The sequence below is a fragment of the Narcine bancroftii genome, chromosome 14 (genome assembly GCF_036971445.1).
Source record: "Narcine bancroftii isolate sNarBan1 chromosome 14, sNarBan1.hap1, whole genome shotgun sequence".
Classification (NCBI taxonomy): domain Eukaryota; kingdom Metazoa; phylum Chordata; class Chondrichthyes; order Torpediniformes; family Narcinidae; genus Narcine; species Narcine bancroftii.
In genome coordinates, this window is record NC_091482.1 from 62746521 (window position 1) to 62771194 (window position 24674).

Below are 24674 nucleotides of genomic sequence, written 5' to 3' on the forward strand. Positions count from 1 at the left end.
GTATTCCAGCCTGCAGGAGTATGTACTGAGGGTCGCACTGAGGCTTGGCACAGCCAATGCAAGGGTGCTGTGGGGAAGATGCACAGTCTAGAGTCCTCCCCTGGACATTGAGGGGCTGAGACCAAGGGGAAGCCCCTCGAACAACTGGTGGGGTGGGGGGGGGGGGAAGCAACAAGATGCCACAGGGGTGGTAATGGTGTAAAAAGAAATCAATGGAACAATGTACAGTGATGAATATGAAACCAAGGGTGGGAAGAGACTTTGAACAGTTTTCCTTTCGTAAATAATTTATGGTGAATAAAGTCTATTTTTGGCAAAAAAAATTAGATAACCTTGGCCAAGCTCAAACTGCCCAGTCTGTGGTTCGAAGGTTGGACAATCCTTGGCTGTGAGCAGAAGGATTAAATGGAAATAATGTAAATACTTATTCAGTCACAGCCAGGGTGCAGAAGGGTGGAAGTCTAGTTATTAGGCCAGTCTCGATGAAGGGATCCAACCCAAAATATTGACCAATCTTTTCTCCTACTGATACTGCTGAGTTCCTCCTGCAGATTGTCTTTTGCTCCAGATTTCAGTCTCCAGTCTCTTGTCCCTAATTATATAAGGGAGAGTCTGGCTTAAGTTAGTCTTGTTTTCCTTGGAACAGAGGAGGCTGGGGCAGGATTTAACAAGGTGAGTAGAATGTTTTTTTTTATTTTTTATTTTTCACACCATAAATCACATTAGCCATGATATACACTATTTCTTTTTCACACATATACAGTGACCTTTTCTCCCCCCCCACCTCCTCCCAAGCCACCCCCCCACCCCCCCCCTCTCATCCATTTTAGGTATACAATCTAGGTTGCATTAAGCCAGTCAGACAATGTTGTCATTCAACAAAAATACACCAGAAATTCTACTGAGTCCATTCTTTTCTTTCCTTCTCCTTCCATCAACTTAGGTAATGTTTGTCCCCGGTAGGTTTTCGCTATTGTATTTAATGTAAGGCTCCTATACTTGTTCGAATATTTCAATATTATTTCTTAACCTATATGTTATTTTTTCTAATGGAATACATTTATTCATTTAAATTTAGTAGTTTCTTCCTTTTAATTTGGTTATGTATTCCATTAATATTTAAAGGCATATAGTTCAGCGTAGCCCTTTTATATTTTGTTTATCTTCTCTTTCCGTTTTTCCATCATTACCTTTCCTCCTTTTCCATTTCTGTTTTCTTATTTTCAACTCTTTATAAGACAACATTCCTACAACATCCAACATTTTCCTTATTCTCCTATTTCTATCTTTTTAAGGTGAGTAGAATGTTGATGATGACGAGAATTTCTTGATATACAGATAGTTCCTGACTTACGATGGTCTGACCTAAGATTTTTCAGTTACAATGGTTCAAAACCTGTACTGTACTTCAAATTTTAGCTACGCTGTGATATTCAGTGTCTCTCGACAGCATTGTATCAGTTGCCACACTGATCTGACTGCCCCGCTCTTTCTCCCCTCAGCCCTGTGTCGGATCCTACACTGATCTCACTGCCCTCTCTCTCCCCACAGCCCCATGTTGGACCCCACACTGATCCCACTCCCCTTTTTCAATTTACGATTATTTGACTTACGATGGGAGTGCCAGAACGTACCGTCATCGTAAGTTGAGGAGAACTTGTACACATAATTCACAGATGCAATTAAATTCTGATCGCTGCAGATACATGTGTAGAACACACCAACAATAAGTAATAATGCATCACGAGAGGGAGAGAGAATAAGATGGATAAATATTCACAGTTCCATTTTGTGCAAAAATGATGAGCGATTTAGTCTACATCATAAAAGGGAGGGGCGTGGGAGGAAGCTTCCCACCTTAGTCTTGAAAAAGAGTCCCAACTTGAAACTGGACTGTCCCATCTCTCCCCACAGATGTTGAGCCCTTCGCTATTTGCTTAGGGTTCCCATGTCTACAGTTTCTTGTGTAGACATTTTCTATATCCTGTGAAGAGTTCTAGATCAAGTGGTTGTGGCAAAGTTGTTTCCCATAGTCTGGGAGGCCAGGACAAGAGGGCACCACTTCAGGATTGAAGGTGTTGGAGTCTAGGGGTTAAAACATTATGAAAGAAATGATTAATTAATAAGTTTATATGTACTGCATGGTTCAGGGAATGTGATTAGGTGGCAATCACAGCATTGAGCAAAGTTGGCTGAGCAAAATGGTCTGCTCCCAAATACAGGGAGAGGAAATTCATAAAACTATTTAGGAGGAAAGCTCCAACTGAAGGAGGTGGTGAGTAGCACAGGAGACACAGGCCAGACCAGAACAAAGAATGGCCTGCAAGAAACAAAGGGAATGGAAAACCAGTCTAGGAGGAAGATTAAGGCATGAGGAGGTGTTAAAGAGAACAGCAGAAATTGGCCAGACAGGAACAGAATGGTGATTAGAAATATCTGGGGATGAATTAATTTCTGATCAACAAAACAGGATAGTCTGGCCTGGAGGATTAAGATGGGAGTGCTACATCCCAGATATCTGCAAAACAGGAGATGACTTGTGATAAGCCTTATGAAAAAAGATCTAGCAAAGGAAGACAACTTTTGTTCTGTATGATAATGAAATCTAGCAAAGGAAGCCAACTTTTGTTCTGTATGATAAGGTTGATCTATATAAACTGAGCCAACTGGACAATAGGGGTCAGTCTTGGGGAATAGCTCACTGTGCAGGTGACCTATGAACTAACGATTGACCCAGAGCTCTGTTAAGTTTTATTCTTGTCCTGTGTAATAAATTGACTGTTGAACCGAATACCTTCTCCTATCACTTCTTCAAAGAACACGCTGGACTCAGACCACACATAGACTAAATTAAGAGTAAGGTAAAGCCAGAGTCCGACAAAGGGCACCCATTTAAAACAGGAATTTCTTTAGCCAGAGGGTGGTGGACCTCTAGAATTTGCTGCCATGGACGGGTGTGGAGGCCAAGTCATTGGGTGTATTTAAGGCAGATTGATAGGTGTCTGAATCGTCAGGGCAGCAAAGGTTATGGGGAGTGTTACGAGCCCAAAGGACCCCAAAATCCAGCAGCAATAGACATTCACCAAGACAAGTGGCTTTCAAACCAAAAGTTATTTTTAATCAACTTCAAACATGAAAATAGAATCAAACTTTAACTTAACTCTATACTTATACTATACTCTATACTAACCCAAATTACCCCCTTCTAATTCTAAGTGGACATGTATGTAATGTGTGTGTAAATTCAAGAAAAGTTCTTTGGTTCACAGTTCAATCTAACTTCTTCTTCTTCCAAGTTCTCTGGTTGCAGGTAATCACCATACTGTGCACAGAATTTAACATGTATAAAGTTCACCAGGCTTGGGGCTTGAAAGGTAAATGTTTACCACTCAGGAAGGTTCTTGTAGGGTTTGCAGAGAGAGATTTGTTGTTCCAGGATTTCCACAACTGAGGTACCACCACTTGTCACCTCAGCCCCTGATGAAACTTCAAGCTACCACAGAGTTCCATTCCTTCCTCTATTTCAAGAGGAACATCAGACAGATAGCACTTCCAGCCATCTTCTGCTCTGGAACTTGCTTTCATCAGTTTCAAACAGTTTTCCCTGGATTGCACTTTTCAGTTCAGTGTCCCACACACTGACTGAGTGAGCTGTTACCTCAACTCTCTCTCTCTTCCAACTGAAACTCCAAAGAGAGTATGTGACTCATGCCTTGCAAAACCCCCACCTTCTCCAGCAAAACAAAAGGAGTTCTTTCTTCTTCTCAAGTTGTTATCTTAGGTAAACAATCCAGAATTTCTGAGAGCTTTGCAGAAAGGGTACTGATAGACAGCATGACTCCAGCAAGACAATGGTCAACCATTTTTATGACATCAGTTCAATTAACACTTACTTGTGAAAGGTGCTTACATTCTCCAGAGATCCTGCAATGTGAATTCTGCATTCTTTCAAATAAGATCTGTTTTATTGTGATCTACTCTAAATCTTATAAATTCTCCCTAAATATTGATATTGTTACAAGAGAAAGCAGAGGAGAGGGGCTGAGTGGGTGAATGGATCAACTGATGATGGAATGGAGCAGATTAGATTGGCCAAATGGCCGCCTTCTCTTATGGTCTTCACAATATGGAGACCAGAGTTGTACGATTCTCCAAGTTGGTTATTGGAGGCTCAGAACCTTATCGTTTGATGAGGCATTCTACAGACTTTAACCATGGAGGGCTCAACACTTCAGTTAAATCATCAAAGCCCGTTGTTTTAGTTTGTTTACATTTATCTCTTTTGCATTTTGTAGTTTGTTTACATTTAGCTCTTTTGTATTTTCTATTCGTATCTTTTATTGAGTAGATTTTTATACTACCAATAAGTAGAAATTCTGCCTGGCCCTCAGGAAAAAGAATCCCAGGGTTGTATGTGATGTCATGTAGCATGTGCTTTGACAACAATGGAAACATTTAATCCAGCACTTTCATTCCTGGCAACCATAATTTCTTTCAAATCACATTTCAGACAGTTGGTCAGTACTTTTCCTTCCTCTTGCCTTTTGTTGTTTTATAGCATCACATCCATTGTCAATCATTCTCTCCTCCTGTCACCCCATCCTAGTTCTTCTCTTTCATTCTTTCCTTCCCAATATATCTCCAACTTCTCTGGTTCCAATGGAAGGCCATGAACTGAAAGCTTAACTGACTCTCTCTCCACAGACATTGCCTGACCTGTCAAGTGTTTCTGCTTTTAGAACACAGAACACTACAGCACAGTACAGACCCTTCAGCCCTCGATGCTGTGCCAACCTGTATATTCCTACCTAAAAAGTACTAAACCCTTTCTACCCTGTAACCCTCTATTTTTCTTTCATCCATGTGCCTGTCTAAGAGTCTCTTAAATGGCCCCAATGTTTCAGCCTCCATCACCACCCAGGCATTGCAGGCACCCACAACTCACTGTGTAAAAAACTTATCCATGATGTCTCCCCTAAACTTTCCTCCCTTCATTTGGTAGAGATGTTCCCTGGTGTTTGTTACTCCCGCCCTGGGAAAAAGGTGCTTGCTATCTACCTTAACTATGCCTCTCATAATCTTGTACACTTCTATTAAGTCTCCTCTCATCCTTCTACACTCAAAAAAAGAAAAGCCCTTGCTCTGCTAACCTTGCCTCATAAGACTTGTTTTCCAATCCAGGTAACATCCTGGTAAATCTCCTCTGGATCCTCTCCTTAGCTTCCATATCCTTCCTATAATGAGGTGATCAGAGTTGAACACAATTTCCAAGTGTGGTCTCACCAGAGATTTGTAGAGTTGCAACATGACCTCTCGACCCCTGAACTCGGTCCCCCTATTAATGAAGCCCAACACCCCAGAGGCCTTCTTAACTATCCTATCAACCTGTGTGGCAACCTTGAGAGATGATTATTAAAGCTCAGTGTCATTTCAACTGACGCAAATGTTTTTTTATCTGTTTTTGTGAGTGCCTTATTGAAACTTTCACATTTCTCAGGGATAAATGATGAAGAGGTTTTATGAATTACCTGAATCCACACTGGCTCCCTGGTGGGACCTGGTGAGGTCAAGTTCTCTAGGTTTCCATTCCGTTCATAGGTGAATGTTGTCCCAGCCACTTTATAGTCTCCATTCCATTGGATTATCCAACCACCATTTAAGAAGTACTTCTCAGGATCATCGCTGCGCAAGGCCAGGAAATTTCCGGCTTCTGCCACCTCTTCAATCCGGATCTCTCGAGCACCTTCAGGAATCAGCCCAATGTCGACGTAGCCTACGGGAGTGGGAGGATAGACACCCTTCTGAAGGTTTCATTCGACAACCACCTCCTCTTTCCTCCCAAGACAAGCATCCCCTTGGCTGGCATCCCCTTTCCAGCATTGTTCTAAGATATGTGCACCAGGACTGAGAGGGAACAGGGAAGATCCGCAGGATGGGTTTAACCCTTAACCAACTTTATTTTCCTGGAGCTGCTTCAACCAACTTTGCTTTCCTATGTCTCTTCTGCTTTCTGCCCAACCAAGTGCATTAATGTAGTTCTTAATTAATAACATACCGGGGAGTAGGACAGAGGCTGTAGGTGATAGATGGAACCAGAAAGGGAGGGACAATAGGCAGTTGGACCCTTGTGGGGGTGGGGGGTCAGGGCAAGAAAGATTAACAAAGGGAAAAGAAAATCAGATGGTCAGGTGAGTAAGTGAGGAGGGAGAGCTCCGGGGAGGTGAGGGGAACTTGCAACTGGAAAATCCAGTGCCCATGGCTTTAGGTGACAAGCAACCCAAGCAAAAAATGAGATGTTATTCTTCCAATTGGTGATTTTTAAAAAAAAATTAAATTTTGATAATCAGCACGGTGACAGGGCCTTTCGGCCCACGAGCCCGTGCCGTCCCATTTCACCCAATTGACCTACAACTCTGGATCCTTTTTGATTGATGGGAGTTCCCTGAGTAAACCCACACAGACACAGGGAGAATGCACAAATTCCTTACAGATAGCGCCAAATTTGAGCCCCAGTCACCAGCGCGGTAGCAGTATTGCACTAACCGCTATGCTAACCCTTCTGGCTCAGTTGGTTTGGGGGGGAGCAAGGAGAGTAGGGTTCTGCTTGCCGAGGGTTAGGTTGAGTTTGGTCTCCTTGCAGCATCTGCGGAATGTCCGTGGAGGAACTGACCCAGTATTTCCAGCACCAAATCCTTCATGAAAGAAAAGCAAGACTCACATTTCCATGTCCATGTCAGAATATCTGTGAGCCTTCCAGCCAATGGTGTGATTCAATGGGGAACTTAAACTGAGCTTAAGTTACTCCTTCAATTCCCATTGCTCTGCCTTGGCCCCTGACTCTGGAATCCCTCCTGAAACTTCTCCCCCACTCCAAACTTTCAGAGCTCTACTTTACCCTGTCAACCTCTCTGTCATCTACCTCCTTATCTTCTGCTGTGTGTTCAATGTGAGAGCAATTTGTCCACAAAGAGCAGAAAGCTAAAGGGATTGATTGTCCCTCGAGTCTGTTCAACAAGGTTTTAGCTGAATGGGTCTTTGAGGAGTGGGATTGAAGGGAGTGCTCTGAGCTAGGATTGGCAATCGACAGAGTGGCCTTCGTTTGTGTGTAATGAAATATGAAAAACTCCAGTTTCTTGCGTGTAGCCCCCCCCCCCCCCACCCCCTGATCCTTGATTCCCCTGCATTTACAAAATTCATTGATCCCAGCCTGAATTTACTTCCACAGCTCTCTCTCAGATGAGAATTCCAAAGATTCAGAAACATCGAGTGAAGACAGCAGCATGGCTAGAGTTCTGGCGTGACAGTACTCCAGTGCTGTCTGTAAGAAGTTTGTATGTTTTCCCCGGTGGCTCCGGTTTCCTCCCACCCTCTAAACATACGGGGTTGGAGGTTAATTTGGGTCTAAGTGGCCAGAATTGGCTTCTACCGTGCTGTAAATTTTTAAAAATTTTTTTTAATTGTTCCGTATGCAGAAGTGGTACCTTTAACCCTGTCATGTCCCTGTGGAAGCCTTGGGACATTTCATGAGGAGATATTATAGAAACATGTAGGATTATGAAGGGTATGGATAGGATAGATGTAGGAAGGTTTTTTGAGCTGGCCGGGGAAACTAAAACGAGAGGACACAGTCTCAAGATTCGGGGGAGTAGATTTAGGACAGAGATGAGGAAAAATAGTTTTTCCCAGAGAGGAGTGAATGTTTGGAATTCTCTAACCAGGGAAGTGGTTGAGGCTGCCTCATTAAACATATTTAAAATTCGGTTGATAAATTTTTACATGATAGTGGAATTAGGGGATATGGGGAGAAGGCAGGGAGGTGGAGTTAGGTCATAAATTAGATCAGCCATGATCGTATTGAATGGAGGAGCAGGCTCGATGAGCCATTTTTGGCCTACTCCTGTTCCTACTTCCTATGTTCCTATGAATGATGCAGTGCAGTGGCAAGAGGAGGGCCATCTTACCTAGTCCTTCAGTTTTATCGAAGGTCTTCTTCACTGTCTCACAGGTAGAGCCATTGCCCTGACAGACCCCACACCGATCTTCAACAGCATTGGAATCAATTTCATAATCACAGCCTACATTCTGAGAAATTCAATGCAAGGAGTCAGTGCTTCTGTTGGAAAAACATTAGTCTCTTGTTTTATATTAATTATGTTTTTAGTTAAAAACAACAGGCTTTTGTACCACGACTGAACGATTGGCCTGATTCCACGCATTTCTTCTGGCAGACAGACTTAATAGAAAGGTGATGTGACAATTTCTTGTTTAAATTTATTAACTTTTCTTATTGGGTGTTTAAGAGTGGGTGCCTACTTGTGCCTCCATGGAAATGCCTCAGTTGTCACTTCTTGTAACTTTCAATGAATGCATAAGAAACAGGAGCAGAAGTCGGCCATCCAGCCCATCTAACCTCCTCTCCCGTTCAATAAGGACAGAGCTGATCTGACTCAGCCCCACTTTACCTCCCCGATCCCCATAACCCTTAATTCCTCAATTTTTCAAAAATTTGCTTACCTGTGCCTTAACTCTTGTGGAACAAAAAAAAACTAATGGCTTATACATGAATTACAATGACACCTGCAGCGGATTTCAGCAAACATAGAAGCTGCGCCAGCATCTTGGCTTTTGCTTTTTGCTTTGCTCATCGAGAACGGTTGTAATCAGGAGGGTCATTTTAACCTGTAACCATTTGCAAAGTGACTTGCAAACTCTTGGCTCCAGCTCATTGATTGCCTTTATTTTACTCAAAAATTCTGAACAGCAACTTTGGGCATGGACACATGGTGAACATTATAACCGTACAAGGACAACACAACTACAGTACAACTCCCGATTATCCAAAATGATTGGGTCTGGGCCTATGTCGGATAAACGCTTTTGTCAGGTAACTGATCATTTTTTAAAAACAGTCCAGTAGCAACAGCAAATCACTTGTATCAATGATTAAACAACATCAAACAACAAGGGAAGGCATTAAAATAATGTTTACTTTTCATCAAAAAAAACTGCTGGCCGCCACTGATCCTCAACACGTCCCCAACACCGCTGCCAATCACCAAGACCTCCCCACTGGCACATCCCCACTGCTGCCGCTGATCCCCGGGAAGGCTTCCCGGGCCAGTGGAATATTCACTGGCAAGTCGGCAGGCTCCTGTCTCCCCGGTGACTGGAGCCCCCGAGTTCCGACTCCGAATCCTACCCTAGATCGACCGCACGCACCCACCGGTATTAGGATGATGGAGGGTTTGGAGTCGGCCTCAGAAACTCTGGTGTACCAAGGAGGGTGGGAAGGGAAGGGATAGGAAGGAAAGGAAGGGGAGGGGACACCACTGAGCCTGAGGTCCCACTCCTACCCAGGAGGCCATGCTCCTTGGTAACGCCGGGACAAGGGATTCTTCCACCACTTGCAGCTGGGAGACAGCGGCATGCGGTTTGAGAGGGAGAGTTGGAGAGAAAAGTCAAGAGGGGAAGGTAAAGAAGAAATGGAAAGACAGAGGGGAGGGAGTTATCTGAAACAAGGACAATTGTTGTTCTAATTTCATGTCACGTGAACTTTTTTAAAACTGTGAGGTCAGTTCGGCTCCAAATATATTTTGGATAAATGAGGATTTTGGCGAATCTGATTTTGGACAATTGGAGTTGTACTGAACATGAAGTAAGAGCTGGAATATTTTACTTAAAAGTTCTCATTTCCCTGATTTAATGAAATGCCTCAGCCTAGTTCAGTAGGTGATATTCTCAGAATAAATCAGAATCCATGTGAGGGCTTCCATCATCAGAGAGGAACCACATCACAGAGCTGGATGTAAATCAGGAAGAGGGTTTCCCCCACGTTACACGTGTGTAAGGGATCGGCCGCTTTTCCGGTTCATAATTTGACATGATCCATTTTGAGATTTCTGTGCTTGTGCCCCGTGGCAGCTGACAGGATCAATATTGCCAAGATCAGAAATCAGGTTACAGTGTCATTTAAGTGACGCCCCTCAATATACTTTGGCTTGGCTTCGCGGACGAAGATTTATGGAGGGGGTAAAAAGTCCACGTCAGCTGCAGGCTCGTTTGTGGCTGACCAGTCCGATGCGGGACAGGCAGACACGATTGCAGCGGTTGCAAGGGAAAATTGGTTGGTTGGGGTTGGGTGTTGGGTTTTTCCTCCTTTGCCTTTTGTCAGTGAGGTGGGCTCTGCGGTCTTCTTCAAAGGAGGCTGCTGCCCGCCAAACTGTGAGGCGCCAAGATGCACGGTTTGAGGCGTTATCAGCCCACTGGCGGTGGTCAATGTGGCAGGCACCAAGAGATTTCTTTAGGCAGTCCTTGTACCTTTTCTTTGGTGCACCTCTGTCATGGTAGCCAGTGGAGAGCTCGCCATATAATACGATCTTGGGAAGGCGATGGTCCTCCATTCTGGAGACGTGACCCATCCAGCGCAGCTGGATCTTCAGCAGCGTGGACTCGATGCTGTCGACCTCTGCCATCTCGAGTACCTCGACGTTAGGGGTGTGAGCGCTCCAATGGATGTTGAGGATGGAGCGGAGACAACGCTGGTGGAAGCGTTCTAGGAGCCGTAGGTGGTGCCGGTAGAGGACCCATGATTCGGAGCCGAACAGGAGTGTGGGTATGACAACGGCTCTGTATACGCTTATCTTTGTGAGGTTTTTCAGTTGGTTGTTTTTCCAGACTCTTTTGTGTAGTCTTCCAAAGGCGCTATTTGCCTTGGCGAGTCTGTTGTCTATCTCATTGTCGATCCTTGCATCTGATGAAATGGTGCAGCCGAGATAGGTAAACTGGTTGACCGTTTTGAGTTTTGTGTGCCCGATATAAATGAGACAATTTCCCCACAAAGACGGTAGAGGCCACTCAGCCCCTCGAGCCTGCACTACCATTCATGGATGATTTAATTTAATTTAGGTAGACATACAGCACGGAAACAGGCCCTTTCGGGCTATGAGCTTGTACTGCCTAATTACACCCAATTGGCCTACAAACGCGATGCGTTTTGAATGGTGGGAGAAAACCAGAGCATCTGGAGGAAGACCATGCATGCACGGGGATAACATACATACTCCATATGGAGAGCGCCGGATTCAAACCCCAATAACCATTGCCTCTATAACAGCCACCCCCATGATCTACATTGGATTTCTGTCCTAATGCCCCATTCTTCGACTTTTTTAAAAGTTATCTATCGCAACAAAGTAATTATTTATTTATTTGTAAGTATAGTAATTAACTGATTTGGGACTTCTGTTCCTCTTTCTATAGATGCTGGTCGACATACTAAGTGTTTGCTGCGTTCTATTTCAAATTTGTATGCGCACTGAGCCAGGCAGATTGCTTATTCCAATTCGTAGCATGTTGTTGATACACAAATAGGTACCTCCATTAGGGTCACAGTTTTCATTACTCCCCAAGCCTTGAATCTAGTCTGTACCTTGCAAAGTCCATTGATGCACATGTCTCGGCTGGTGTTCCCCTCAAAGCATGGTGTTCCATCGATCACTGCATCCAACATCTTCTCAGAGAAATAACCGTCCATGGGCCGGCAGTGTAGCTCACAGGGATTAACTGGGTGGGGGAGGAAGGGCATAGTCATACCGAGAGGGAAAAAAAAATCAAAGCAACTCCAGTGATTCAATGACTTACAATAAACAATATGGACCTTTCTGAGTGGCTTTGTACCAGATTAGAAGGTAAAACCAAAGGTTAAATATCCTAAACTCTGAAACCAATGTCTCTGAAACTTGGCTGGAACTGTAGTAATTGAAAAGCTCTGCAAAATTCTGGTCAAGCGAGGACTCAGAGGCGCGGGGAAGGTGGAACAAAGACATCCACGAATGATGAGCCTGAGAAGGGATATACTTGAACACTCTGATGAGGTTTTAAAAGGGAGATAGATGTTTTCCTAAGGGAGATAGATGTCACCTAAAACTGGGATCATCATTGTAAAATGGCCATTTTTAATTCGGGAGACTCTCTTTCCGCAGAGAGTGCGGAGTGAGTGGGATTCGCACCTGTGGAGAGTGCGAGAGGTGAACTGCAGAGAAAGCTCAGGAGAGGGAGAGCCAATAAGGAAATGCAGTAATGGGATGGGGCTTTCCTGAAGTGGTTGTACGCACAGGATTTCTTGTCCTAACCTGCCACTGAACTGGAGACCAAGAGATGAATTTCTAAAACAAACAGTTTACAAAAACAAACTGCACTTCTCGGAATCTCAGAAATTCCATAGATGATGGGGTTGGCCTATGAGGAGAGATTGAGTCGTCTGGGGCTGTACTCACTTGAATTTCGAAGGAGATCTTATAGGAACATAAATTCTGAGAGAGGTAGGTTGTTTCCTTTGGTGGGGAGACTAGAGCGAGGAGATATAGTCTCAAGATCAAGGGTGGTAGATTTAGGATGGAGACAAGAAGGAACTGCTTTTCCCAGAGGGGGGTGAATCTATGGAATTCGCTGCCTATTGAAGCAGTGAAGGTGACCTTAGTAAATATATTTAAGACAAGGTTGGATAGATTTTTACAAAATAGGGGAATTAAAGGAAAGGGCAAAAAGGCAGGTTGGTTGGAGATGAGCCGATCATCAGATCAGTCATGATTCCACTGAAAAACAGAGCAGGCTCGAAGGGCTGGATGGCCTTGTTCTTATGTTGTCCAGGTACAACGTAGTTACACATCAGATAGGGTGACTTGGAGAAAATAAGAACTGGTGCAAAGCAAACCAGTCAACGTGTTGTGTCTACACCAGCTCTTCCAAAGAACAATCAATTGAAACAAAATCAATACCCAAATTAATACCGGAGGTAAACGATAAATAACGTGCAATCTGCGGACTTACTTCTGCTGAGGACAGGAATCCATTTATGCAGCTTCCCCTTGTAAGGCATTGTGTCAAACTGGCTGCACTGCATCTGGCGAAAGGAAGGCTTCTCTGAATCGCAGGCTTTGATGTTGCACATTCTGAATCTCTTCCTCTCTCCCAGGCAGTACGAGCCACCATACTTGGGCCTGAAAATGAGAGATAACCACGAGGTAGGAATTAATCTTTGCTTTCATGTTTTAGAGTTTCATGTTTTAGGTTCATTAAAATGAACCACATTAAATCCATTTCCCACGTCTTGTTCTGAAGCACCAACCCTCTCTCTAGTGATGGCTCAATTAGTCTTTAACTTGTGGTGAAAGGTTCCAGCCTCCACTCCCCTCACCTAATCCTGCAGACGATCCGGATCGCAGAATCAAGGTACAGCTCATGCCTGTTAACCCATCAGGCAATCAGATTGATTAAATTTCTACCCTCGAGCTCGGAGACCGGCAATTCGGTTTCGGGGGAACTCGAGTCCCAAGCCTTGTCCCACACAGCGGGGGAGTTTCCCTTGAATGGTCCAGTTTCTTTCCGTATCTCGATGGAGTGCAGGTAAGTGGGTGAAGAAAGCAGGCCCAAGAGGAATTGATGGAAATATGTGGGGAGATTAGTAAATGGAACTAGAATTGAATTAGTGTGAATTGTGAGAGACGGCAGATTCTGGAATGTGGAGCAACAAACAATCTACTGGAGGAACTCATCGGGTTGAGCAGCGCTCGAAGGAGAAATGGACCGCGTTTCGGGCCGGAAGCCTTCACGAAGACTGTTAGTGCAGAGGAGAGATAGCTGGTGTAATCGGGGCAGGGTGGGAGGGATTGGACAGGGGCCAGTGGTGGGGTGAACTGGGGGAGTGATGGATGAGGAGCAGAGGCAGTGTACTAGGCGATTACAGTGGACAATCCGACACAAGGCCTATTGTGTGCTGGATCACTCTGTGATGGCACAGACCTTAAACGCTTCCAAGTTCATGGTTACTGAGAACAGAACCACTACCTCAACATATATGCGCACAATGTTGCCCTTGCATTAAATCTTATTTTGTCTAATTCACAACCCGGAGCCATGGTAAGAATCTGCATTTCTTCACCATCCTTCACCGTTCAGGCAAGGCGTTAAAGAAGGATGTAACTGCTGTGATCCAGGAGAAGCATCAGCCAGTTTGTGTGGGAAAGGAAAACTTAAATGCCACAAGTTTCAAATTTATCAACATTAGGGCACTGCACAGAATAAATCAGGAAAAAGAGTGCAATGAAACAGGAAACGATTGAGAGGAACGGTCAAAATCCTTTCCAAAGGAAAACGGAATAGTGGAGGAGAGACAAGGAAATGCTAAAAAATGTGAGATGATTGGAAAGAGACTTGCTTTGAGTACAGAGACAAGGGCAGATTATTCAGGACAAGTAGTCGGCTTCTACGCTGCATGTTCCATGTAATTTCATGATCTAAATAGCACATTGTATTTACATTAAATTACAGAAGACTGCCTTGTCATTATCTGATTTTGTGTGTTAAAAATATCAAAGCTTTTAACTTGACTGTGGGAGCTAATGTCTTTTGAATTTGCTGGCAGCAAAGTTTAGTATTTTAATTGCAAATGAATCATATTCTATTCCAAAATAGTTGGGATCATTGTGTGAAACACTAAAATCTGCAGATACTGTGATTGCTGGAGGAACTCAGCTGGTCTCACAGCGTCCATAGGAGGTAAAGATATACTAATGATGTTTCGGGCCTGAGCCCTACCTCAAGGTATAAGCGAAGAACAGGAATGCATCAGAATAAAGACTGAAGATAGGGAGGAGAAGGAGTCCAGACACTATTCTTTGCTCATATCTTGAAGAAGGGCTCAGGCCTGAAATGTCAGTGATATATCTTTACCTCCAGCATTTACTGTGGGATCGATGTGTGCTAATAAGTCAAGAGACAGAACAGCGCAGCAATTAGAGAGAAAAAAGTTATAGGAAAACCAGAATTGAGAGTGGCACTGGGACAAATGGGATTAGCCTACTGGGAGCCAGTATGGACTTGATCGACAGAGAAGCCTCCTGTTCAATAATTTAATGTGCCCCCCACAGTAACTGTGCATATGGCAGCATATCAAAATATCTCAATGTTATTAACACACAGCAGAAACAGGCAGAAGAGTTCAGCAGGGGTTAGAAGGGCTGAGGGGGATGTTTCTGGGCTGCAGTGTTTTTCATTGACAACAATGTTCACCCAATGGGACCAGCAGTGCAGGATTCAGAACTGAGGTTGGACACCCACGTGGCTTTCCTGGATGGTGTGCTCTTTACTGGCCTCCTGCTCGATGCCCCAGAGAAGGCAGCGGTGCCTGGGAGCACTGCAGTGCCAACAGGCAAGCGAGGTGCAGCCACGTGTGGAGGCCACAGACAGAGGCGTATCTAGGGTTTAGCAGCCATAGCACATGTCCTAGGCACCACTTGAAGGAGGGGACGCCTCTGTCCTCGCCTCGCTCACTCATTATCGAACTCCCAAGCCCAACAAAGGATCTCCATCTGACAAAAGAACGAGGTATGGGGCTGATGTTCTTTACTGACTCTGTTGCATTTTGCTTTCCGAGGGAAATCACGCCAGTGTCTGCGTCAACAAGTTGAACTGATAAGTAAACGGGAGATTGAGAGACCCATGAAGTTTATCGACCTGTCTCATTGTAAAGCTAATTCTAGCCATGAACAGATCAACAAGCACATGTTAATGTTAGATCACAAATTATTACCACAGTGCTCAGCCAAACACACATTCAAAATTTCATGCACTAATTTATACCCTGCGCGCTCAGGATGGGGGGGTAGGGGGAGAATTAGTGGCAGCGTCAGAGCGGGGAGGGGGCAGCGGTGGAGATAGAGGGTAGTGGCAGTGTTGAAGTGGGGAGGGGCCAGCGGAGAGTTGGAAGGGGTAGTGGCAGCGCCGGAGCGGGGAGGGGGTGGCGGTGGAGATGAGGGTTAATGGCAGCATCGGGGTGGGGAGGGGGTGGCGGTGATGTGGGGGATATAGTGGCAGTGTCAGAGCAGAGAGGGGGCCCAACTTTTGAAAAATGTGCTGTCTCTCCCCTAGTTACACCACTGATCCTCACATAGAAGCATTGAAATACACAGCGAGGAAAGGCCTTGTGGCCCAAACCTCCCCTGCCATCCACATTGGCATCCATGGTGAGAGTGTTTTGTGTAAACCTTGACTTCCTGAGCCCTGTGTGTTCAAAATCCTCGATGTCCTGTGAATAGGAGGGGAAGGGGTATGATATTTGTTTTATTCTAATTTATTTTATGTATACAACACGGTAGAAGCTGATTCCAGCCATTGAGATCCAACTAACCTCCAACCCCATATGTTTTGGGATGGTGAGAGGAAACCAGAACATCTGGGGAAAACCTATGCTGAACGTAGACACCTGACAGACAGCGCCGGATTCGAACCTGGATCGCTGGCACTATCATTGTGTTGTGTGAACCGTTACGTTAACCATGTGGTGCAAGTCAGTGGAATTACATCCACAGCTGGGGAACAACGAGCTCTAACTCTCATGCAGGCAGCCTTCACAACTGGACCTACCCACCGCACGCAGCCCTCACGACCGGGTCTACTCACCGCAGGCAGCCCTCATGACCGGGCCTACCCACTGCAGGCAGCCCTCACGACCGGTCCTATTCACCACAGGCAACCATCATAACTGGGCCCACCCACTACAGTAAAGTTAAATGAGACATACAAGTGCTTTTGAAGACTTTCTCTCCCTTTCTTTGCTTTTTAATATCAGTGTATTGATGTTGAAGTTACCACCAACACAGTGCATTGGCTGCAGGAGCCATGTCCCAACACTGGGTTAGTCTCATTTGCCTGCATTTGGTCCATACCTTTCCTACCCACAGATCTGTCCCCATGCCTCTCGAACGTTGTACCTGGTCTCGTACCTCCCTCACTCATGCCCTCCGACACCATTCTGATGCTCTGGCTACCCATTCACAGTTGGCGGAAGCTCACAGCAACCGCTGACCTGCCAATCGGCATGCATTTCATGCATTGGGAGGAAACCAGAGCACCCAGAGGGAACCCATGCAACAGGACTCCGCACAGACAGCACCGGAGATTGGGACCAATGCTGGAGCTGGGAGGCAGCGGCACGACCCGCTACATCGGCGTTGTCCCTTCTCAGGAAGAACACGCTGGGATTTGGAGTTGACACAGTCATTCAACCGAGGGGTTCGATTGCTTGGCGAGTTAAAAGGGATTAATGTTAAATAATGCTGGCATGTGTGGTCACACCATCGCGATGACCTTCAGGGTAACGTAAACAGATATTGAACGACACCAAGTTATTTACGAGTCTTGGCAGTGCATTTTACAGAACTGTAACACACTCCTTCACCACGTCTTTAACTAATACTGCACTGACCACCCAGAGGGTGACGTTTGCGTTTAATTTTAGGCTGCGGCAATTGATGACTAGATGTGCTTAACCCTTTAGGTCTTGGGCTGCGTGCCTCAGCAGTCTGTATTCACGCGAGGCTGAGCGAGGGCTAAAAAAAAAAAAAAAAAAAAGGCTGAGCGAGGGCTCGTGGCCGGATAAGGAAAACATGAACTCTGCAGATGCTGTGATCAAGGGCATTTCACAAAATGCTGGAAAAACTCAGCAGGTCACACAGCATCCAGAGGAAGCAAAAAGATAAGGCTCTGCAGGGAGAGCACATGGTCGGGAAGAGGTCACGTGAGGCACAACAGTACAATCCAATGTTGGAGAGTGTAATGTTCTTGAAGAGAAACAACACTCCAAAGGTACTGGTAACCCAATGGCAGATGATTAACGTCATTTCCCTCTCCCTAAGTAACTGTTGGTATGACTCAATATGGAAACTTCCTCCACATTTAAGAATAGTCTTGAGCCAAGATGGGATCATTGACTCAGAAGAAAGACAGATAAGGGTAAATAAAGAGAAACTGTTTCCATGATCACAGCCAACAGTGACCGTCCAACCAATTTCTCAGGAAGGGATTGCCACTTTGTGTGCGATTTGATGATTTTGTTCTTATGTTGATGGTGGGGCATTTTGAAAACTCTTCATTGATTGCAACTTCTTTAAATCCTAAGGTTGGGAAAGGTGCGGACATAAATGCAAGTCCCTCTTTCTGTATAGGGTGGTAACTAATGGTTTACACAAAAACAGGGTTGTTAACTTGGCCAGCGACATCGCAGGCACCAGTCTTCACTCCACTGAGGCCATCGACAAGATGTGGTATCTTAAGAAAGCAGCCCCACCGCCTAGGCCATCCCCTCTTCACTCTGCTACCATCGGGAAAAAGGTACAGGAGCTTGAAGATGAGCACTCAGTGGCATGAGGACGGCTTCTTCCCCTCCACCATCAGATTCCTGAATGATCAATTAACTTACTTTTTGACTTTATTTTATTTTTCTTGCACTTCTTAAAAGATTTATTTTGTAAGGAGGTTTATATCATGTTTGCACTGTGATGAAATGAATTTTATGCTATGTTTGCCATGAACTGGAATTCACTGTCTGTGTGTTATCCAGATGGCCGGCTCCTCCCTTGGCTCCACCCTGTATAACTCAGATCCATCAGAGGACTATTGTGTCCACTGGCCATCTATTGTAAGCTATTAAAAGCATGTTTGGATCCTTGCAAGTCTCTTGAGACCAATCAGTCGCATTAACACATTCATGGCAATAAATCTTGATTCCGAATCACTGGAGAAACTCGGCCGTTAAAAATCCGAATCACTGGAGAAACTCGGCCGTTAATGACTTGCTGAGTTTCTCCAGCGTTTTTGCGTACACTACAATAACAGTGTCTGCAGCCATTCTTGTTTAACTGGTAATTCAGGGCATTTATTTAAGCTGATTGGCAGGAGACCCAAAGTATGGAGAAATATTTTCTGGCATTAAGTTGTATTCTGGGATGTCAGAATCAGGATCAGAATTCATTGTCATGAACATGTCACAAAATTCATTAATTTACAGCAGCTTTCACAGGTGCAAATATTGTTATAAATTACATTTTAAAAATAAATAAATTAGCGCAAATGAAGAGAAAGTGTCTGTGGTTCATTTAAGGCACTTTTACACAGCAGAAAATATTAGGAAAATCTCTGCTCTGGTGGCAGTGTAAAAATGTCGGGACGGAATTATTTATCCAAATTCCATCACATAATTTTTCCAATCGTACCCCTACACATTTTTGCAGTGTAAATTGACCCCAGCCACCCTGTAAGAAACAGGCCTATTGAATATGATGTTCCCCCCTCTGACAAACTCCGCAACACAGGAAGGCTGTGGAAAAGTGCCCCTGTGTAAACGACCACATCGGGGCACACCGGAGGGAAGTCTGCTAATTTTTTTCAGAATAATCCTGAAGTTTCAGTGTAAAAATGCCCGTTGTCCATTCAGAAATCTGGTAGCAGAGGGGAAGAAGCCTTCCTTGTACCGCTGAAAAGGCCACTGAACTTTCCAAAGGGAACGACATAAATTCTCAAGGAGTAAAAAGCTCTGGATTATGGGAAGAGAAGGGAACAATAACATTGGAGTTTCTCCAGCCCTCAATACTGTTCGATTTAGGATTTATCATGCTTTATGGTCTTACCAAATCTCAGGACTTTCCTGCATTACACCAGATGGCTGGGCACATGTCCATCCTCAGTCTTCAAGGAACAATGTTTATTTATCCCATTGAACTGCTCATGTTTATAGGTGAACTGGGAACCATTTCAAGTTCAGTTTCATTTAGAGATTCCAAGTTATAAAACAGTGAACCACACATTCTGTGAGCTATGACAGAGCAGCAATTCACTGGCAGGTTAACATGAATTTGCAGGTAATTTATTGTCCACGAGATGACATTATCTGTAACTTTGCATTGGCTATTAGTACCAGGTCTGTAACAGCAGGTAGAGGAGCGATCTGCAGGCGCTGTGATTCTAACAACAACACACAGTAAACACTGGAGGAACTCAGCCAGTCTCGCAGAGACCATAGGAGATTAAGATACATTGTCGACATTGCAGGTCTGAGCCCTTCTTTAAGGTATATGCAAAAACCAAGCAGGTGTCTTCACTAAAGACTGAGATAGGAAGGTGGATGAGTGGGAGGGGGAGGAGTCCAGACCAACAGACAAAAGGGGTTAATTGGATATGATGAGGCTTTGTGAGAGGAGACGGAGGGAAAAGGGAAGAGAACTAGAGGCAAGGAGACCTGGGGGAGGGGGTGGGGCGAAAAGAGGCAGGATGTGAGAGGATCTGGGCAGATCAGAAGGTGGGAGGGGAAGAAAGGGACAGAGGGGGTGTGGATCACCTGAAACTGGAGAACACATGAACAGCACCACAAGTCTCCAATCAGCCTGGCCGCTCCACAATGGTGTTCATCAACAGAACTTCAACTCTTCCTCATCTCATTCCCATTCACGTACCCTTGCTTAGAAATTGTTATTTAGAAACTTCCTGGCCTGCAAGCAGCCTTGTATCACCCTTGCCCATAGCCATTTCCCTGCTTTATTAAGTTTTGAAAGTTAATTATTTTTACTGGGAGAGTTATACATGTTCTTTTCAGCCAAATTTAAAACAAAACAGGAAATACCTTCAAGCCACAGCTATCAAGAACAGTTAAAGATGATGTTCACCCAGTGGAAAAGACACGTAATTTTGCCAAGTAAAGCAGTCGGCCTGAAGAATGGGAGCATCTCACAACTCGGCAGTCAGATCAGGATCAGGAATGTATAATCCGGTAGGGGTTTTAGACTGCAGGCATGTAATGGCACAATCCACAAAATTTGCCGTGACACGGGCAGTCTAAAAAAGAAAGTGCAGGAATTTTTAGTCCATTCCTGCACTGCGATTTATCCTGCAGGACCCCCAACTAACGATATGTAGAAAGGGGCTGGGAGGGCATTCCCTGAAACACTAACACAAAAGAACACAACATCTTGAGCCAAAGGGACTGTACTGTACTCTAATGTTCCATGTTCTACACCAAAATACACCATAAAGCCCCAAAAAGCTGCCCCACCATTCAACACGATGGCCAGGCCTACTCCTGCTTCTCTTGTAGAACACAGAACAACATGGCCATAGCTGGTCTACACTGGCCTCAACTCCTCTTCTGCCTCGTTTCTCCAGCCCCCTCTCTTTCCTGAAATCTCAAACACTTATCCAGCTCCACTTTAATGATTCAGCTCCCACTGCCCACCAGGACGGAGAATTCCAGGCATTCTCTTGACCTGCAAGAAGTTTCTACATACAGCTGCCTGTAATGACAAGCCTCTTGTAGTCATGAACCTTGCTCGAGACTCTCCTGCCTGTGAAAACGTGGGCGGCACGGTTGGCGTAGCGGTCAGCGCAGCACCTTTACAGCAACAGCGATCAGGTCCAGACCGGGGTTCAAATCCCGTGCTGTCTGTAAAGAGTTTGTACGTTCTCCCTATGTCCGCGTGGTTTTTCCCCAGGAGCTCCAGTTTCCTCCCACCCTTCTAAAGCTGGGGAAGTAGGTTAATGGGGTGTAAATTGGGCAACACAGACTCATAGGCCAAAAAGACCGGTCTAAATTTAAATTTAAAAAAAAATCCAAACACCTCACCTATCAAACCCCCTTAGGATCTCACGTTTAATGGGAGCACTCTTCATTCTTCTAAACTCCCAGGAGCACAGCCAAACTCATTAGTCTCACTTGGTAGGACGAACCTCTCAATCGAGGTGAAACAGGAAATGATAGAGTGGGGAGTAAGGAGGTGGCAGAAGAATTAAAGAAATATTTGTGCTGGTGATTATGAAGGGAATGCAAGGTGTTGCAGAATAGGCCTGTGATCCATGGTCAAAAGTAAATGAGGAGCTCAAGGAAATGTGAGGTGACATTGAAGTTGAACAAATGGGATTTTTAAAAAAATTTTGAGATTGAAAGATGTCGATATCCAGCAGGATAAGGGTGCCTCTGTACACGAATCACAGAAAATTAATTTGCAGAAGGTCAGCAGTCTTTGTTACAAGAGATTACAGTTCAAGAATAGTGACGTCTTGCTCCAATTATATGACACTTTGGTGAGATTGCATCTGAAATTCCATATCCAGGGATAGAGAGAGAGAGAGAGCAATAAACATTCTCCATTTAGGTCTGGGACCTCAGGCTCGGTGTTCGAGGAGGGATGTCACAGTGACTCAGCAGGCATTGCTGCCTCCTCTCTATTCCAGCAAGCTTGGATTGGACTTTACATGTCCTTCCAGTAACCACGTGAGTTTCCAATTAAAGAAGAATTTGGACAGGTACATGGATAGGAGGGATATGGAGGGCTATGGACTGGGTGCGGGTCAGTGTAACTATGCAGAAAAATAGTTTGGGACAGATAGAAGGGCCAAAGGACCTATTTCTGTGCTGTAATGTTGTATGGTTTTATGTCTGCTAACAGAAGACACGGACACATGGTAACCAGAACCTCCGGACAAATAAAGTGGCAAGCTAGTCAACTAATACTCCTGGATTGTGACAGCAGGAATGAAGGGAAACAACTCTCGCCATCTCTGACATGTCACATTCTGTTGGCTGAAGAATTAATTATCCATGAAACTTTCCAGTTCTACGAGAATGGTGTTTGAGTCGATCACATTAAAATGTCTGAGAAAAAATGGTTCAGCTTAAAACAGCAAGCACATTACATCAAATGCTCAACCACCCAGTCTAAACAAAAACAACAGTACTCATCTACAGTGGGGTAGGGTTGTTTATTGAACACAAGGTCTCCGTGCGGGCCATTCAGTTCATTCTGCACGTTCTCCCTAAGGAAGAATCTCAATTAGCTACATTTATCCATTAAGCTCCTTCCCCAATTTCCAGTGATGATTTTGGGTGAAATAATATTGGAACAATAAACACTGCTTCGAAACAATGATGAGACCAGGAGGTAAATATTGGCTGGGGTAAGAGAAATAAAGAAACAAGATCTGTTCCTAGGTCTGACTTTAAGCTGAATTTATAGGTAAGTGGGGACAGGTACATACGGTTCTTATTTAGTGTCAGTTAGTCAAATGTTCATCTTAGTATATAGCACATATTTTACCTTTCTATGCATCTAAATCTACTGGAGTTAATTTCTTGAAGTAAGCATCAAGGGAGGCCACACGATCCAACTTAAAATGGCGGACGGCGTTCTCATTCCTCAAGCTGACGGACCGCTGAAGCTGCGTGTAGTCTGCTCGTAAGTACGATTTGTCCGTAAGTCAGACGTTCATAACCAGGGGGCTGCCTGTACATCGTATTTTCCTCAACTAGTGTAGATCGGCACAATATCTGCTTCTCCGCCGACATCTCTTCACAGGATATACCTCCCCAACGACAACACACACAACAGACAGGAGACACCAAAGCAACAAACAATCTGCAGGGGGATCTCCATGGGTGATGGAAGAGTAGTTGATATTTCGGGCCGAAGCTCTCCATCAAGTCTGTACAAAGGATTCCGGCCTGAACCGTTGACCATTCTGTTTCTCCCACAGATGCTGATAAACCTGCTGAGTTTCTCCAGCAGCGTGTTTGTCCCTCAGGAGTTTGGTGAAGGAGCAGCCACCACTTTCACAGAACGACCCTCATCAAACACCAATGGCCCAGCTGCGTAGCCCATCGAGCACCTGATGGAAAGTACGTGGCTCTTCCAACGGTCACTGCTTCCGTGAACCTACAAAGGCACATCCCTTGCGTACTCTGAACCTGAATTAGCAAGCCTGATTCTGACCCATCACCTTGCCCCAATCTCTTTTCCAAAGCCAGAGTCTACCTTACCCACTAACATCAGCTCTTTGGCGAGAACCATAAACACTACAGCACAGAAAACTGGCCATTCAGCCCTTCTAGTCTGTACTGAAACATCATTCTGCTAGTCCCATTGACCTGCACCCATTCCATAACCCTCCAGACATCTCCCATCCATGTAAGTATCCAATTTATTCTTAAAACTTACGATCAAGCCTGCATTCACCACGTCAGATGGCAGCTCGTTCCACACTCCCACCACTCTCGGAGTGAAGATGTTCCCCCTAAACTGTTCCCCTTTCACCGTAAAGCCATGTATTTATCTCTCCTAATCTAAGTGGAAAAAGCCCTACTCCTATTCGAGCTGGAGTTTTCTCCTCTGATGTGAAGAGCCACCACACAGGTATTGGAACAAGACAAGGGGAGCACCATTAACAGATTGGAGCACACTTAGTTGTCAGGGTCTTACGTGGGATTGTTGCAGAGCCTCTCCGCACTCTGTGTTCCTGCGCTGCAGGTACGGGTACAGGATGTCCATGAGCTCCAAGCTCCCCAGTTTCCGTGTGTACTCTGAGGATGGTGGACTGTGGATATGCATTCTCCCCCGAAGCACCACTGCAAGAGGATGGGAAGAGTTAATGCGGTCAGGGACTTCAATAAAGCAATTGTCAGCCGAGGAGATGGTGTTATTGAGCCCATTGTTGGAACTTCAGACTCACGTTCACATACAGCAGCGCATCATTAAAGACTTCCATCCAATAACAGGCTAAAGCACAGCCAGGCAGAGGAAATATTCGGAGACGGGAGGAATGACCAATGTCAAAGAGGTTGTTTTAAGGAATTCTGTAAGCAGACTCTATTTGTGCATTTGTGTGAGTGGACGAAGATGAGAGAAGGAGAAAGGCACTAAAGAGAGATAAAGTGGACGAGGCAGATATTTTCACAAATTTTAAAAAATCTGGATCAGCGCTTGAATCAATGAAGCATAGAAGGGTATAGATGCAGCATTCGTAAATAGGTTTAGAGCAGATCGGTGCCTTAGGGTCAGTGTGACAAATGAGAGTCA

General features: G+C 44.8%; 1 protein-coding gene across 9 annotated transcripts in view; it reads right to left on the minus strand.

Annotated features, from left to right (window-relative positions):
• The window catches only part of LOC138749165 (A disintegrin and metalloproteinase with thrombospondin motifs 7-like), a 146798-nt gene that overhangs the window by 46494 nt on the left and 75630 nt on the right, over positions 1–24674 (minus strand). For all 9 annotated transcript variants that reach the window (XR_011348461.1, XM_069910169.1, XM_069910170.1 and 6 more), the window contains 5 exons: positions 24078–24223; positions 12829–12998; positions 11429–11562; positions 7962–8082; positions 5529–5773 (listed from right to left, as the gene is read on the minus strand). Coding sequence is in view for 8 of the 9 variants with exons in the window: in XM_069910169.1 (XP_069766270.1) it covers positions 5529–5773; positions 7962–8082; positions 11429–11562; positions 12829–12998; positions 24078–24223 (816 nt within the window). In the remaining variant the exon portion in view is untranslated. The remainder of the gene's footprint in view (positions 1–5528; positions 5774–7961; positions 8083–11428; positions 11563–12828; positions 12999–24077; positions 24224–24674) is intronic.